Below are 16,727 nucleotides of genomic sequence, written 5' to 3' on the forward strand. Positions count from 1 at the left end.
GGGGGGGCGGTGTCGTGAAATCCACTGAGTGAGCCTGTGCGACGGTTCGCATCATTTCCCCACGCATCACTGGCTCTAATGACGGTGATAAGTGGGAGTGGAGGAGCTCGGAGGGGCGTCAGTGTACATGAACGTTCGGACGGATAAGTTGCTCGACGTGGGACCGCCGGCGAACACCATCGTTACACTGAAAAAAAAAACACCCCCCATGTCCAGCAGGTGAGTCCACATCTATACTTTTTATTCGACAGACACGCCATTTTGTGTATTATTTTGTTTTTTTTTTTTGGCGGGAGGGGAGGCTGCCATTTAACTTCATAGGCAATACAGAGAGACAGTTGACGGCAGATGGGAGAAACAAAAGAAGAAACGGAGTGAAAAACTGAGACAAAGGACGTTGGAAATCATTTCGTCTGCGTGTTATGTGCTTGTTTGAATGTTAACACGCAACATATGAGGAGAAAAATGCTACAATAATATCACAAAAAAGCTTTCGGAGCATACGATAGTATCGCCGCAGTACAGCTACAATAATGGCAATGATACGTTCATGCGCATTCAGAAAATTGTACAATTGTATTCTACAGTGTTCATACTCCAGTAATAATTGTCATGTTTTGAATTTGTGCAGTTTAACGATGGATTACGCCTTCCTGCCTCGGTCCGTATGGACCGTTGACAGCAGAATCGTGCAGCATCCAGCTGAGCTCCACACCAGCGTGGTGGTGACGCGCAGCATCCCCGCAGGAACCTGCTTCGGTCCGTGTATTCTCCAACACACTTTTTACGACACCATTGCCTTTATTGCGCAGAAATCCAGCGACAGGAAAGCCAAATCGTGCATCTTTAGCGTGAGTTGAATTTAAACAAAACAAAACAAATAAAAAAGTATGAATTTTGCATAATAAGTGTTAACGCAACGCTGCCAATAGGTGGACCCAGAGGCCATGCGTAATTCGGCACTGGTGCTGTCTTGGCTGAGACTGGTGCAGGCTGCACGCAATAAAGAGGAGCAAAACACCGAAGCCTTCCTCCAAGGAGGTCAGCTCTGCGTGAGGACCACCAGAGACGTCCAACAGGAGGAGGAACTCCTGGTGTGGTACGACCAGGAGCTTTGTCACCTTCTGGGCTTCACGGACATGAGCAGAGGCACCAGTAAAGGTGAGATAGAGGAGTGTGCGTAGAATTTTTAAGTGGAACGAACACGCCTCAGGTCGGTTGTCATACACACAGTGGCGCACAGATCACAGTGGAGGGTCCGCACAGGCCTGCAGACTCTGACACTGTTTGAGAACCTCATTGTGAACCTGAACACACGCTGCAATACGATTCCGTATTTCCATCCCACACGTCCATAGCGCCTTCGTCCTTTCTCGTTGTCATTACAAGAACACAGATGCATTCAGGGACACTCCGAACATCACAAAAACCGCGTAATAATACCTAAAACAGCGGGGCTCAAATTCAGTTTACCTGGGGGCCACTGGAGCTAGGGTCTAGGTGAGGCTGGGGCCGCATTAGGTTTAAAAACCCCCCCCAAAAAACCACATTCATTAAAAACAGAACAAACCCCTCCCAAAAAAACCTTTCAATGCTTTTTGCCTTTGCTGTACCCTACACATTTTTATTTACAATTTTATTTTATTTATTATTATTATTTTCAATCAGTAATAAATACATAAATAAAGAAATAAACTATAACAAAAAATTAATAATAATAAAATAATAATAACAATAATACAATAAAATAATATTTTTTTCAGATTCAAATTAACAGTATTAACAGTTATTTAACCTTTAACATGAACATTACAAAAACACAGATGCATTCAGGGACACTCCGAACATCACAAAAACAGGGGGTCTCAAATTCAATTTACCTGGGGGCCACTAGAGCTAGGATCTGGGTGAGGCTGGGGCCGCATCAGGTTTAAAAAAAAAAACATTCATTAAAAACAGAACAAACCCCCCCCAAAAATTATTCAATGCTTTTTGCTGTACCCTACACATTTTTATTTACGACACAAAATAAGATGAAAAAATAAATAAACAAATCAAAATAAAGAAAATAAATCAATCAGTAATAAATAAATAATTAAATAATTAATTAAATACATAAATAGTAATAAAATAAAAATAATAAATAATAATTTAAAAAATAATACAATAACCTTTACCCTCAACATTAATGAAACGTAACGATTTTACCCAACTAGCAAGTTAGTTACTTTCATATTAAGGTGGAGGCCTCAAACTAGCGTCCATGTGCCGCGAGTTTGAGACCCCTGACCTAAAAACATGAATTATATAGTCTAGTCACTCACTTCCTATAAGTTATGCGCCGCTTAAAATGTCCACAGCTGTGTTGGGGGTGGCGGGGGGGGGGGGGGTGTAGCAGGGAAGAATGATACCATACAGCATCCATATCAAACTTGCGCGGGCCGCACTAACATTAAAATTTCATATCAAGGCGGGGGCCTCAAAGTAGTGTCCTGCGGGCCGCATTTGGCCCGCGGGCCGCGTGTTTGAGACCCCTGAGTTAAAGTATGGTATCGCTGGCAGTGCATGGCGATGTGTATTGAATCGTCCTCAGTGCTTCAGATTCGCACCCCTCATCATCATCATCAGTATCTCCGAAAATGTCACTTTGAGTAAAATCCATATTCCTACTTGTGTGTGTTTTCCAGAGTTGAAATGTCCTCGGTGTGAGCAGGTCTTCAAGAACGAATATCCATTCCTGGCTCATTGCCGCTTCTTGTGCGGCCAAATGAAGAGCGTTTCCGAACACAAGAGGCCGCATGGTGTCACAGATTTTCACAACATCGCCAGAGATTTGGAAGACAAACCACCCGATAGCGGCGGTGACGCAGACATCCCGGCTTTGAAACGGAAATACCAGGAGAGTCTTCCCGTCAGAGTGCGGAAAACTGTCTTGTTGGAAAAAATCAACATTTCAAATGATGCTAACATCACACAGTCGGGGAGAAGCCAGGATGAGGCTGGAGGAGATGTATCCGACTCGGACTTCAAAATAAAAGCAGATGTGACCAAGCTGGATGGTTCGGGTTGTAAAAATGGGATTTTGGGAGAAGCAATGGACGCCAAAGGGACTTTGCTTGCGGACTCCGAGACAGGGCAGAGTTCCGGTTTGCGCTCGAGCAGTAGCGCTTTTTCATTGGTCCAATCAAACAGTCGGGAACAGAAAAGTGCTTTTTGTAAACCCAGTAAAAGGATCACAGCGGGAATACCGCATCATAACATAACAACAGTGCCCTCTATCGGTGTGGAGGACATGAACGAGGTCTTCACCTCCGGGACCGTATCAGGATACAACACGCTTATGGCGCCCGGCATCGTGAGCAGCGACATACACACCTTGCCGTCGCTCTTCCACTACACACCCGAACACTGGTCCAGAACCTCTCAGCTCCGATCCAACGCCGCTCTCACCGTCCTCCCTCCCACCTTCACGTCATTCGGCGTCTCGGTGCAGAACTGGTGCGCCAAGTGCAACTTATCTTTCCGTATGACCTCCGACCTCGTCTTCCACATGCGGTCACACCACAAGAAGGAGTTTGCCGCCGAGTCGCAGGTGAGGAGGAGGCGTGAGGAGAAGCTGACCTGTCCGATCTGTCACGAATACTTCAGAGAGCGCCATCACCTGTCCAGACACATGACGTCACATAACTGATGGCTTCTGTATTTAATTAAGGCTTAGATCCTGGATTCAACAGTGAATGTAGTAGCTGTTATAAAATAGCAACACAGCTTGTCCACTAGAGGGCGGCAGAGGTACATGGCCTCTCTGTCCTTCAGGCCTCTGTATGTGTGTATGTGTGTGTGTGTTGTTGTTTTTTTGTGCCTTAAGGACCTCAGGGTGGTGGAAAATAGATGAAGAGATGTTGAGGACAGCTCCTGATTGTCACGCACGTCTGGAAGCCATCTTTTTATTTATCCTCTTTTACTGTGCATGGCCACGGAGTGTGTTTGCACGTTTACATTTACGACTTTCATTCATTCATTCATTTTGTACCGCTTTTTCCTCACAAGGGTCGCGGGGGTGCTGGAGCCTATACCAGCTGTCAGCGGAAACTGCAGTAATTCTACACTTGATCAAACTTTAACTAAAGATTTTTCACATCAGAACCCAATCACTGCATATGAATCTGCACTCTAAGCATCATGGGAAATGTTGTTCTTTCAGCACTGAATTCGCCATATCAAGCCGTAGGGTTTGAATCCTACAGCACGTAGCGACTTGTAGTTCTACCGCTTATCCTAACAAGGGTCGCTGTAGCCTATCGAGAGGCGGGGTACACCCTGGACTGGTCGCCAGCCAATCACAGGGCACATATAGACAAACAACCATTCACACTCACATTCATACCTATGGACAATTTGGAGTGGCTAATTAACCTAGCATGTTTTTGGAATGTGGGAGGAAACCGGAGTACCCGGAGAAAACCCACGCATGCACGGGGAGAACATGCAAACCGAGGGTGGAATTGAACCCTCGTCTCCTAGTTGTGAGGTCTGCGCGCTAACCACTAGACCGCCGTGCCGCCACCATTTACGACTTGTGAACAGGAAATATGAGTTGGTTTTTTTTGTTTCCTGTTATCATTTGAAACACCATGATGAAAATTCAGACAACAATCCCAAGCAAACCCATTCTTCTCACGATATTGAGTCGATTTTTGTATAATTTGGTTTTGGCCCAAATTTTTGTACGCTGTTTTGGATATTGTACAATATTAGGAGTAACAAACTAGCCAGTTTCCTCTGCATTGCATCATTCTGCAGAATAGCGTACTCAAACCAGAACCCTTTTCTCACTCGCCATTCATGCAATTTTCTTTATTGAGTGCAACCGTTAAAATAATAATCTGCCATGGGGCCAAAGAAAGTTACAAGTGCCAGCAATTTGCTAAAGAACATGAGAAATGATTCAATTCAATAAATAAATAATTCACCATAACGTACGACAATGGTGTCCACTGCCCTGCTTCTTTGCTGTTTTCGCCAACAAGAGTCTTCAATAAAGGTAAAAAAGTGATGTTAAATGTTCATTTGTCCATTTCATTCAATATTATAGTCAATTATATTTATTCATTACGATATTTTTGGCTATCTAGAATGGATTTTTGGGGCAAATTCATAATGAAACTGAGTAGCAGCGTATTTTGTTATTAGGCAGCATGAGTGGTACTCAAGCAGCGCTCCAAATGATGCAGTGCGGTTCGACAAGCTACGTATGTACAGTCATCTTTTGTCGATGCCGTTTCATTGGTCCCACACTTGATAAGTGATAAGTGAGCATTCATTCATTCATTCAGTCGCGGGGTGTGCTGGAGCCTATCCCAGCTGTCTTCGGGCGAGAGGCGGGGTACACCCTGGACTGGTGGCCAGCCAATCACAGGGCACATATAGACAAACAACCATTCACACTCACATTCATACCTATGGACAATTTGGAGTGGCTAATTAACCTAGCATGTTTTTGGAATGTGGGAGGAAACCGGAGTACCCGGAGAAAACCCACGCATGCACGGGGAGAACATGCAAACTCCACACAGAGATGGCCGAGGGTGGGGAAAGACAAAATAAGACGCCAAAAAGTTACCACTTCCACACAAAACTCATTAATTCATTCATTTTCTACCACTTATCCTCACGAGGGTCGCGGGGGTGCTGGAGCCTATCCCAGCTGTCTTCGGGCGAGAGGCGGGTTACACCCTGGACTGGTGGCCAGCCAATCACAGGGCACATATAGACAAACAACCATTCACACTCACATTCATACCTATGGATATGAATGTACCTATCCAATTAACCTAGCATGTTTTTGGAATGTGGGAGGAAACCGGAGTACCCGGAGAAAACCCACGCATGCACGGGGAGAACATGCAAACTCCACACAGAGATGGCCGAGTTTGGAATTGAACCCTGGTCTCCTAGCTGTGAGGTTTGCGCGATAACCACTCGACCGCCGTGCCACCTCCCTATATAGATTTTTTTTGTAAAAAAAAATAAAAATCAATACAAAATATCAAATTATTTAGAGGTGGCTGAAGAACATTTTAGGGGGGCTGAAAAAAAAGAAATGAAGCAAAATGGCAATATATATACTTTTCCAAAATAAAAGCCCTTTTTTGTTTCTTTACTTTATTTGCCTTTTATTTAACCTACAAATGTCATCTCATTTTTCCCGACCCTGATTTGTTGTACCATAAAACCGCTAAGTTGGTTTTTAGAGTGTTTACATTAGACATGAACTACTATTAGCACACGTCATAAAATCCTCAAACAAATGTGCCTTATTGGACTTTCTCGAAGTCTGTTTTAGCAATGGTTCAAATCTGATTGTCCTTTTTGAAACATGTTGTTCAGCATATAATTATAGAATAGAGTTTCATTAAGTGGCCAATCAGCTTGGTGCTAATTTCTCTGAGCTCAGCAACCATGTGAGGAATTAGCCTTTTCAGTCCAGACATCGAAAATCCCCTGTTGTCCAACAATGGCCTTATTTTTGGTTTTTATCCCAACACTCATGTGGCAAAAAAAAATATGGCTTGGGTCGAGTGTTATTGAGTTCTAAATGCCGGCCCCGATGTGGTTTTGTCGACCGGAACTGACCACGGCGAGTACTCTCCTGTGAACGTGATTGCGGTTGACACTGGGTTCACGTTGTAATAGCGGACCGTAGGCTCAGATTTTAAAAGGGATCCAGTCAGGAAATGAGGGAGACAAAGTAAACCTGTTAAGTTATGATTTATGAGTTTCATTATAGAATCATATAAAGTCAGTTACAAATGTGTCATCATTCATAGAAAAAACATACTCAATTAAATGTAGTCGTCTTGTTCAAGAGATGTTTTGTAAACAAACAAAAACAATCTGTGAAAAACAAAACAAAACTGACAAACGCAGTGCGGGAGTGACATGAAGAAAAGCTCGCTTAAGGAAAAGACCACCTTTTGTTTTTCTTCCTTTTTTTTGCATACAATATTACAGACTGTTTGATCGCCTCTACTTAATTTTTCAGCAAAATCAAGTGTCCAACATTTTTTTTAAATTATATTATATTATTATATATTATTATTATTAGTGCCACTGCTAAATAACTCACCATGGGGCCAAAGTAAGTTGCCAGTGACAGCAATTTAATAAAAAACAGCGGCAAAATAAGTTCCATCCATCAATCATCTGTAATTATTTCACATTTTTATGCATGTAAATTATGCTTAATAAAATACATTTTGGGTTATTTTGGGAGTGTCTGGAACAGATTAATTGGATTTAAAAAAAATTCTTATGGAGAAAATTGCCTTGTTTTCCAAGTGAAAAGCAAAAACCGAAGTACTATTGTATAAATATACTGTACATCTCGGATATACGTAAGAACATGTTTTTCCCAGCTTTTTCAAGGAAAGAAAAAATACCATCTTATTTTGATGTTAATATAATAATATTATAATATACTATAATAAAATACTATATAAAAATACTGCAAATGACTGTAATATTATTCCAAGCGGAAACTGCAGTAATTCTACACTTGATCAAACTTACTAAAGATTTGTCAGATCAGAACACAATCACTGCATAAGACTTCCTGAATCTGCACGCTAAGCATCATGGGAAATGTAGTTCTTTTTTAGCCATGAATTCACCATATCAAGCCGGTAATAATGTACGGTAATAATTCATTAATTTATTCAATTTCTACCGCTTACCCTCACAAGAGTCACGGGGGGTGCTGGAGCCTATCCCAGCTGTCTTCAGGCGAGAGGCGGGGTACACCCTGGACTGGTGGCCAGCCAATCACAGGGCACATATAGACAAACAACCATTCACACTCACATTCATACCTATGGACAATTTGGAGTCGCTAATTAACCTAGCATGTTTTTGGAATGTGGGAGGAAACCGGAGTACTTGGAGAAAACATGCAAACTGAACTTGGGTCTTCTCGCTGTGAGGTCTGCGCGCTAACCACTTGACCTCCGTGCAGCCTGTACAGTAATAATATTTTTTATAAACAAATGAAAAAAAATACAGTATTTATTCCGGTTTATCTGAATACAGTTACTATAAAAGCAAAAAGGACAGTTGGAAGTACACATTTGGATTTTTTTTCTTTACTTGAGAAACAAGTACCGTCAGTCAGGCGGTATTTGGAATTGTTACAGTTATGGACAAGTGGAATGAAAATGGGCGTGGCACTTATTAGGCATGTTTCGAATAAATTCTGTTCAGACAGCATGTGGACATCCAACGGACAAAGCAGTACACACAAAAACAGCTCATGTAGCTCAGAAAAGCACATTTGTACCTGCTCGCCACGGATCCACGTACATAAGAAGGCCATGGGTCTTTAGCTACGATAAACTGGAAGTGAGGACGGCACGGCGGTCGAGTGGTTAGCGCACAGACCTCACAGCTAGGAGACCAGGGTTCAATTCCACCCTCAGCCATGTCTGTGTGGAGTTTGCATGTTCTTCCCGTACTCCGTTTTCCTCCCACATTCCAAAAACATGCTAGGTTAATTAGCCACTCCAAATTGTCCATAGGTATGAATGTGAGTGTGAATGGTTGTTTGCCTATATGTGCCATTTGATTGGCTGGGGACCAGTCCAGGGTGTACCCCGCCTCTCGCTCTAAGACAGCGGTAGAAAATGAATGAATGAAACCGGAAGTTCTTACGAGATGTCTTTTTCGAGACAAAATGACCGTCTGGTGTCGTCAGAGGCCAAGTTCAAAGCCCTCCGTTGTTACAAACAGATGTGGAACTCGGTGCCAACTTTTGTGCACCGACGGCAACGCGACCGCAGTCCTAATAGCTCAACAATTAAGATGGTGTCCTCGTTTCTTTCATTGACAGTTTCAGACAGCAAGGCTCCTGCTTACAAACACTAAACTCTCAAGATGTTCTGCAGTACTTTGAGGAGAACATCCTGTATTTAGAATGTGGTGACTTGAAAAGAGGAAGTGCTCCACGTTTTGAAGTTCAAGTGGCTGACGTCTTAATTAGCGTACGCCATCAACCGTTAATCCACTGCGGTCACATCAGTCACATGACGTGCCGGACAACAGACGTTGTAGCCTTTGGTGTGGGGTGTAGCGTAGGGGTTTTTCTATCTTTGAGTGGAATCTTCCTGCCTTTGTAGTACTCTGACCAAAATAACATGAACCCAGTACATGCAAATGTACCAACAAACAACAAAACAATAACAGACGCTTTAAAACAAAAGTATTTGGATTAAATTACTTTTTTTTACTTCAACTTATACACAACTACCTTTTTCATAATTTAAGCAACACACATACAAGTACAAAACATCTAATGACAGTACAACATACCGTATTTTCTGGACTAGAAGTCGCACTTTTTTTCATAGGTTGGCTGTTCCTGCGACTTATACTCCTGTGCGACTTATGTATGTTTTTTTTCTACCTAATTATGCATTTTTGGCCTTGTGCGACTTACATATACTTTGGAGTGACTTATGTATATTTTTTTTCTACCTAATTACGTATTTTTGGCCTTGTGCGACTTATACTCCGGTGCAACTTATGTATGTTTTTTTCTGCCTAATTATGCATTTTTGGCTTTGTGCGACTTATACTCCGGTGCGACTTATTTATGTTTTTTTCTACCTAATTATGCATTTTTGGCCTTGTGCAACTTATACTCTGGTGCGACTTATGTATGTTTTTTCTGCCTGATTATGCATTTTTGGCCTTGTGCGACTTGTACTTCGGTGCGACTTATGTATGTTTTTTTCTACCTAATTATGCATTTTTGGCCTTGTGCGACTTATACTCCGGTGCAACTTATGTATGTTTTTTTCTACCTAATTATGCATGTTTGGCCTTGTGCGACTTGTACTTCGGTGCAACTTATGTATGTTTTTTTTCTACCTAATTATACATTTTTGGCCTTGTGCGACTTATATTACAATGGTACTTATGTATGTTTTTTTCGACCTAATTATGCATTTTTGGCCTTGTCCATCTTATACTCTGGAGCCACTTATGTATGTTTTTTTCTACCTAATTATGCATTTTTAGCCCGATGCGACTTATGTATGTTTTATTCTACCTAATTATGCATTTTTGGCTTTGTGCGACTTATACTCCGGCGCGACTTATGTATGTTTTTTTCTGCCTAATTATGCATTTTTGGCCCAGTGCGGCCCAGTACTCCAGAGTGACCTATAGTCCAGAAAATACAGTAGTTATTGAACAAATATTTCTTAATAATAAAACATATGGTTTGACGGAATTGTACAGTTCCAGAGCATTGTGTAACGCCTTTTCAGTCCTTTCGGCAAATAACGATGTGAATACGAGCTTGAAGATGCAGTACGCCATAAAAGTATGTACAAAGTATCAATATAGAAATAAGTTTTAGCTTTGTCTCCACAGAAAACGTGAACACAAAAACCGTGACAGTCTTTGAAAAGTCTCTGAATGGCGTACAGCCGATGTTCCTGTAGGTTTAACACTGCAAAAGGGACTTTTATGTCAAATCCCCAAAAACCTGTACCAGAGGTAAGTCTTAGTCCTGTTCTGTCGTCCATCTTCTGTGTTGGAGTCTTTTATCTGCAGGAACAGGACTGAACAGACATATTAGGGTAAATCTTGAGTACTAGATCCTTGGATTCTTCTTGGTAGAGCACTGCCAGAGAAGTCATCTTCTCCGGTACGCAACATGGCTCCGGAACTCCGGACATGATCCCAACAGCTCGCACTATGCTTTGTATGGTGGCATGGTTTGAAGGCCTCACCACCTTTGGAAAGCGACAGAAGAGGCTGAGGAATTTTGGGTAACATGAAAGGAAATGATGGAGGCTGGGTGGTTGGGTTCTTACCTTGGGCATGGGGAATCCACATGTGCCCGAGCAGTAGTAAGCATCAAAGGCCTTGGGTTCGATGACCCACTCGCTCCAGCCGATGTCTGCAAAATCCACTCTGAGGTTCTTCCTGGAGCATCCTTGGTGGCGGGTGTCTCCCCACTGCCTTCTTCTGGCCTTCCGCATGGTTTGGTCATCGAAACTTAAAAGATGACCCCCTCCCTTGCTGTGCTTCCCGCCATCCTTCCCATCATGCCTTCGACTTTCCACGACTTGGGTTCGTCTCTCTTTGTGTCTTCTCGTGATTGAGCTTTGAGATGTTTTTTTGGTTGATTCTTCTCTGTCGTGCCCTTTTCTTTTTTGCTGGACTTCTTCTTCCTGGTTCTTTCTTCTCGTTTCCTGTTTTCCGGCTTTCATTTTGGGTTTACTTGCCGGATACCATGAGCTCTCCCAAAGGTCGTCTTTCCTGTATCCATCAAACCCGTCGTCTAGCTCGGGTAGTTCATTGTTCTCAATGGAAGTCACTTCCCGCCTCACGCGTCCTTTTAAGTCGGGTAAGAAATTGGGTCCATGTAGGAGTTGAGGGGGGTGTGAGGGTTCTAGACCGTCTGAGACCGGGTCATACCGCTGAAGGCTTGGGGCTACGCTGTTAGGTTCTGCCAAGGCTTGGTCATCTGCAAAGACGACCAAGTAAGCTTGGACTGGTTGTTCTGTCTTTCTCTGGTAATGCCGCCCTAAGTCCAATTCCACTGACACCAGGAGGTGACCCTTGTCCCGCGCCTCCTTTATGACCTGGGTCACATCTTTCATCTGCCACACCCCTCTCCTGTGAGGATGGAAGGTCACATTGCCTAGGAATGACCCCGTTGACTCAGAACTGACCCCCGACCCCGAGGGAGTAGCACGAAGGAGCAGGCTGACGGATGGAGATGAGTGCGTGGCGGACGGACGGCAGGATGGGCTCTTGAAGCGTTTACACATCCATGCATTGGGAGCAGGGAGCCGCCCTAACAGGAAGTGGAATGAGGCTGAGAGGATGACCTCGGAGTCCTGGAGGGTTGTAAGGTTCAGGTGGTACACTGTCCGGAGGTCAGAGGGCACTGCAAAGACAATCCATCAATCAGTGAGCATGTCAGTGTCAACGCTACACATCCCAAAGCTGAAACGACTCAGTGAAGGATGCGACATATGTATGTTTTTTTCTACCTAATTATGCATTTTTGGCCTTGTGCGTAAAATATGTTAAGTGGCCTTATCGCGCAAAAAGTTGGACTTTTGGACATGCTGAAGGAAGGTAGAAATTACGCTGCTTTTCTCTAATTATATTAGGAAAGCAGGAAGTGTACAAATGTAACCCATTATGGGTACCCATTATGTCATTGTATGGTCATATCACCTCGTACTTCGGTACGTGACAAAAAAAAATAAATAATAATAATAAATTAAAAAAAGTTAAATTATATTAGGAAATCAGGAAGTGAACAAATGTAACAGTTACTGATTGTAAAAGTACCAGATGGAGGGGTAGGATTTAATAAGCTTTGCTTCTTCCTACTCCTTTTGGACATGTGGAACTGTGAACTGATTATGGGATGCATTCAATTGTAATCTGATGCATGTTCAAATGAAATAAAACCATTACCATTACCATTACCATTACTATTACCATTACCATTGTACAAAAAATAAAAATAAAAATAAAAATAAAAATAAAAATAAAAATAAAAATAAAAATAAAAATAAAAATAAAAATAAAAATAAAAATAAAAATAAAAATAAAAATAAAAATAAAAATAAAAATAAAAATAAAAATAAAAATAAAAATAAAAATAAAAATAAAAATAAAAATAAAAATAAAAATATTCGGAAAGCAGGAAGTGAACAAACTATTACCATTACCAAGTATGTTTTAGCTTGGCCAAATGAACCAATATTTGTTTTCCGTTTTCCATCATATGTTACAGTTGATTTTAGACACTATCTCAGCCTGTCAGTCATTTGCATCATTACACGATACAAATATGGTCCAACAGAGAGGATAGTACCAGTGATAGAACCTGATCTGAACTGTATACGTTCATGAAAGTCATGTGAAAATCCAGAAAAGTGCTCCAAAAAGTGCTCCAAAAGTGCTTAACGCATTGTAGAATAGTGCAATTAAACACCTTTCCTTGTTAAAAGCTGTTACATGAGCAGGCTGAGTGGCTGGGACATGCCTTGCAGAAGCTGCGCCTGTAAGAGGAACCAGACTCTGGGGGATGTGGGTGGCAAGGGGTGGAGGTTCAAGCGGAGGGAACTCTCCAGATTTCACGACGAACATTAACTTCCAACAGCGGACGTATTGTTCATTGTGTAAGAGTTCAGCGGAAGTATGGACTGACTCAGGAGATATACATTACCTCAGATTCGGCCTGCATATGGAAATGCTTACCTCAAGCTTCAACCCTAAGCCCTTTTAATACGGCCTGCACCCTCTTTGCCCGTGAAGGCACCACGACACAATCCACTGTTTTAACAGGTCTTCCATTGTTGTGAGAAGTCCCTCACATCTCTCCTTAGATTACACGCATCCACGGCAGTCAAAATACACGCCTGTTATGTTACGCCATGTGAGAAGTACATGGGATGTAAATGAGTTATAAAAACAGCATCAAAAGGCCGTCGTCGTCCCCAACCCCCGCCCCCCCACCCCTCATGTCCCAGAGCCACAACACAAACACAGAAGCCATGACAATGACACTCTGAGGCGCCTGTGGTTTGGCCCAGACATGAAGTGGGGCAACACGGCTCGCAGGGTATCACGGTATCGAGCAGCTGCTTCGGTGTCTCAACATCACTTAAATACATTCTCACACTGTTCACACAAAACAAACGCACCTATTTTAGAGAGACACCGACTGGCCACAACATTAGGTACACTTTCTATGAGATTAATATCAACAAGCGGAGCAAACAGTGGTGTCATTAGGCCTATTTTAGGGGGACTTCAGCCCTCCTAAATAAGTTCTTGAGCCCCCCTAAATAATAATTTAATTTAAATAATAATTTTTATTTTTTATTGTTTTTTTTACAAAAAAAAATCTCTGACTAAATAACAATATGACTTAGTAAGAACCACCAATACGACTTAGTAAGAACCAGTGGTGTCATTAGGTCTATTTTAGGGGGGCTAAAAAAAATGTCCCCCTAAAATGTTTTTGATCCCCCTAAATAATTTGTTATTTTTTATTGTTTTTTTTTACAAAAGAAAATCTCTGACTAAATAATAATATGACTTAGTAAGAACCACCAATATGACTTAGTAAGAACAAGTGGCATCATTAGGTCTATTTTAGGGGGACTCCAGTGCCCCTAAATTGTTCTTGATCCCCCCTAAATAATTTGTTATTTTTTGTTGTTTTTTTTTTTTTACAAAAAAAATCTCTGACTAAATAACAATATGAATTAGTAAGAACCACCAATACGACTTAGTAAGAACCAGTGGCGTCATTCGGCCTATTTTAGGGGGACTTCAGACCCCCTAAATTATTCTTGAGACCCCCTAAATAAGTTTTTATTTTTTATTGTTTTTTTTTTTTTACAAAAAAAAATCTCTGACTAAATAACAATATGACTTAGTAAGAACCACCAATACGACTTAGTAAGAGCCAGTGGCATCATTAGGTTTATTTTAGGGGGGCTTCAGTCCCCCGAAAATGTTCTTGATCCGCCTAAATAATTTGAAATTTTTTATTGACTTTTTGTTATTTTTTATTGATTTTTTTTACCAAAAAATATATATATATATATATAATAATGATTATTATATAATTGATAACTGTCTAAACCCCCCCTGTCCTCAGAACCTAGTGACGCCCCTGGGAGCTTCAGACCCCCTAAAATGTTCTTGAGTCCCCCGATATATGTTTGATATTTTTTATTTACTTTTTGTTATTTTTTATTGATTTTTTTTTTACAAAAAAAATCTCAGACAAATTTCATATAATATGGCAAAAGCAGGCTAATAAGCAAGCCAATAAGTAGGCTAATACTAGCGTACTGCTACTACTACTAGTATTAGTAATAATCAGAAGAAGAAGAATGATGATAGTAATAATCATAATATAATAATGATTATTATATCATTGATTACTGTCCAGGCTGCACGGTGATCGTGTGGTTAGCGTGAAGACCCCACAGCTAGGAGGTTCAATTCCACCCTCGATTTTGTCGCAATGTGTGCAGAGGCTGTCATTGCATTACAAAGGTTAGCTAAGTTATATCCATTTTGAAATTACTGGGCAAAATTGTCCAATGATGTATTGATGTTGTAGGGGTGTTATTTCATCTCTAGAGAGCTCTAATAACGTTAAAAACCGCATTCGCAAAATATGAAACTCATTCATTCATTTTGTACCAATTATAGAGCGCTTATAGAGGTCTCCTAGACCTCACAGCTAGGAAACCCGAGTTCGATTCCACACACATCTCTGTGTGGAGTTTGCATGTTCTCCCCGTGCATGCGTGGGTTTTCTCCGGGTACTCCGGTTTCCTCCCACATTCCAAAAACATGCTAGGTTAATTGGCCACTCCAAATTGTCCATAGGTATGAATGTGAGTGTGAATGGTTGTTTGTCTATATGTGCCCTGTGATTGGCTGGCCACCAGTCCAGGGTGTACAAGACAGCTGGGATAGGCTCCAGCACCCCCACGTGACCATCGTGAGGATAATTGGTAGAAAATGACTTTTTTTGAATGTCTACTACATTCATTCATTCATTCAGCCCCCCCTCCTGTCCTCAGAACCTAGTACCGCCCCTGGGAGCAAACATTTATGTAGTAAAGTTATGTATTTCCATATGAGCTGGTATCAAATAATCAAATAATACACGCATTAAGTACGGTTGGTGGTGACAACGATTACAAGCGGAAATAACCCCACTTCCTGTTTATGTGTTCACGAGTTTGACATTATTTTCACATTGAACGCACCTTGGCTTGCTCTGAAGCTCCTGACCGTGTTTCCCTCTTCTTTGGTGCGCTCCTCGCTCTTGAATCCCTCATACAGTTTGGACATATGCTCGAAAACCACGTCCCGATCCACGTCACCCGAGGAGGAGGACTGCGGAAAGATTGTGTCCTGCGCGCTCCGGCGCGCCATCCTCACGGACGCCACAGCGAGAAAACAGTTGAACACCAACACGAGCAGGTGCGTGGATAACATAACGGAAATCGTTCTTGAATTATAATAATTAAAAGTAAATTGAAGGGAAAAGGTTAAAAAAAAAGTGCGTAAATTCCGTGCGTAAAAAGTTCCACGCTTCCATGCGCACCCTCAAGGTGTGTAATGTAGTGTAGTGTAGTGTAGTGGAGCAGGCTACTTTTATTTCCACTTGTGTGAGTGAGTGTGAGTGAGAGAGGTTGCTGACGTCCCCACCAGTGGGGCCAAAGAGCTGGAGAGCCAGCAGTGGAGGTCATGATGCTGACACCCCGCCCCTCTCTTTCTCCTTTTCACATGATCGTGATGATGTGTTTCTTGCTGTGGTGTTCCACGCTAAACACAGTGATGTAGTGTGCCTCATTTGTTTAGCAAGTACTCACACAAAGCCCACTGTTGAAATGAAACTTTTTTTTTTAATTTGGCAATTCCACCTCAACATTTCCAGCTCTACTTATTATTTCCAGTAAAACAGGGGTCTCAAACACGTGGCCCGCGGGCCAAATGTGGCCCGCAGGACACAAATTTGAGGCCCCCCGCCTTGATATGAAAGTTTAATGGATATGGATGCTGTATGGTATCATGTACCCAGAAAAAAATTAATGTTTGATTAATGTTCATGTTAAAGATTAAATAACTGTTAATAGTTATCCTCCCGATCCGTGTGGAAG

At 41.8% G+C, this 16,727-nt stretch overlaps 2 protein-coding genes across 2 annotated transcripts; one reads left to right on the top strand and one right to left on the bottom strand.

Moving 5' to 3' along the window:
- Positions 1 to 22: 22 nt before the first annotated feature.
- On the top strand, positions 23 to 5,227 carry znf488 (zinc finger protein 488). The gene is made up of 4 exons (XM_058054271.2): positions 23 to 219; positions 632 to 851; positions 933 to 1,161; positions 2,688 to 5,227. The coding sequence occupies exons 1-4, from the start codon at positions 128 to 130 to the stop codon at positions 3,689 to 3,691; spliced, it is 1,545 nt and encodes a 514-aa protein (XP_057910254.2). The 5' UTR covers positions 23 to 127; the 3' UTR covers positions 3,692 to 5,227.
- Positions 5,228 to 6,762: 1,535 nt separating this feature from the next.
- Positions 6,763 to 16,262, bottom strand: LOC131105843 (growth/differentiation factor 10-like). The gene is made up of 3 exons (XM_058054254.2): positions 15,831 to 16,262; positions 10,878 to 11,959; positions 6,763 to 10,796 (listed from the first exon to the last, which is right to left on the bottom strand). The coding sequence occupies exons 1-3, from the start codon at positions 16,060 to 16,062 to the stop codon at positions 10,605 to 10,607; spliced, it is 1,506 nt and encodes a 501-aa protein (XP_057910237.2). The 5' UTR covers positions 16,063 to 16,262; the 3' UTR covers positions 6,763 to 10,604.
- Positions 16,263 to 16,727: the final 465 nt, after the last annotated feature.

Source organism: Doryrhamphus excisus, linkage group LG10 (genome assembly GCF_037039965.1).
Source record: "Doryrhamphus excisus strain RoL-2023G ecotype Guam linkage group LG10, RoL_Dexc_Guam_v1.1, whole genome shotgun sequence".
Lineage (NCBI taxonomy): Eukaryota > Metazoa > Chordata > Actinopteri > Syngnathiformes > Syngnathidae > Doryrhamphus > Doryrhamphus excisus.

Coding starts and splice junctions, on each gene's coding strand:
- znf488 (XM_058054271.2), top strand. CDS start 128: ATGAACGTTCGGACGGATAAGTTGCTCGACGTGGGACCGCCGGCGAAC. Junction 852..932: donor CCAAATCGTGCATCTTTAGC/GTGAGTTGAATT, acceptor CGCTGCCAATAG/GTGGACCCAGAGGCCATGCG. Junction 1,162..2,687: donor GAGCAGAGGCACCAGTAAAG/GTGAGATAGAGG, acceptor TGTGTTTTCCAG/AGTTGAAATGTCCTCGGTGT.
- LOC131105843 (XM_058054254.2), bottom strand. CDS start 16,062: ATGTTATCCACGCACCTGCTCGTGTTGGTGTTCAACTGTTTTCTCGCT. Junction 11,960..15,830: donor GAGCTTCAGAGCAAGCCAAG/GTGCGTTCAATG, acceptor TTGTCTTTGCAG/TGCCCTCTGACCTCCGGACA. Junction 10,797..10,877: donor GTGGATTCCCCATGCCCAAG/GTAAGAACCCAA, acceptor CGCTTTCCAAAG/GTGGTGAGGCCTTCAAACCA.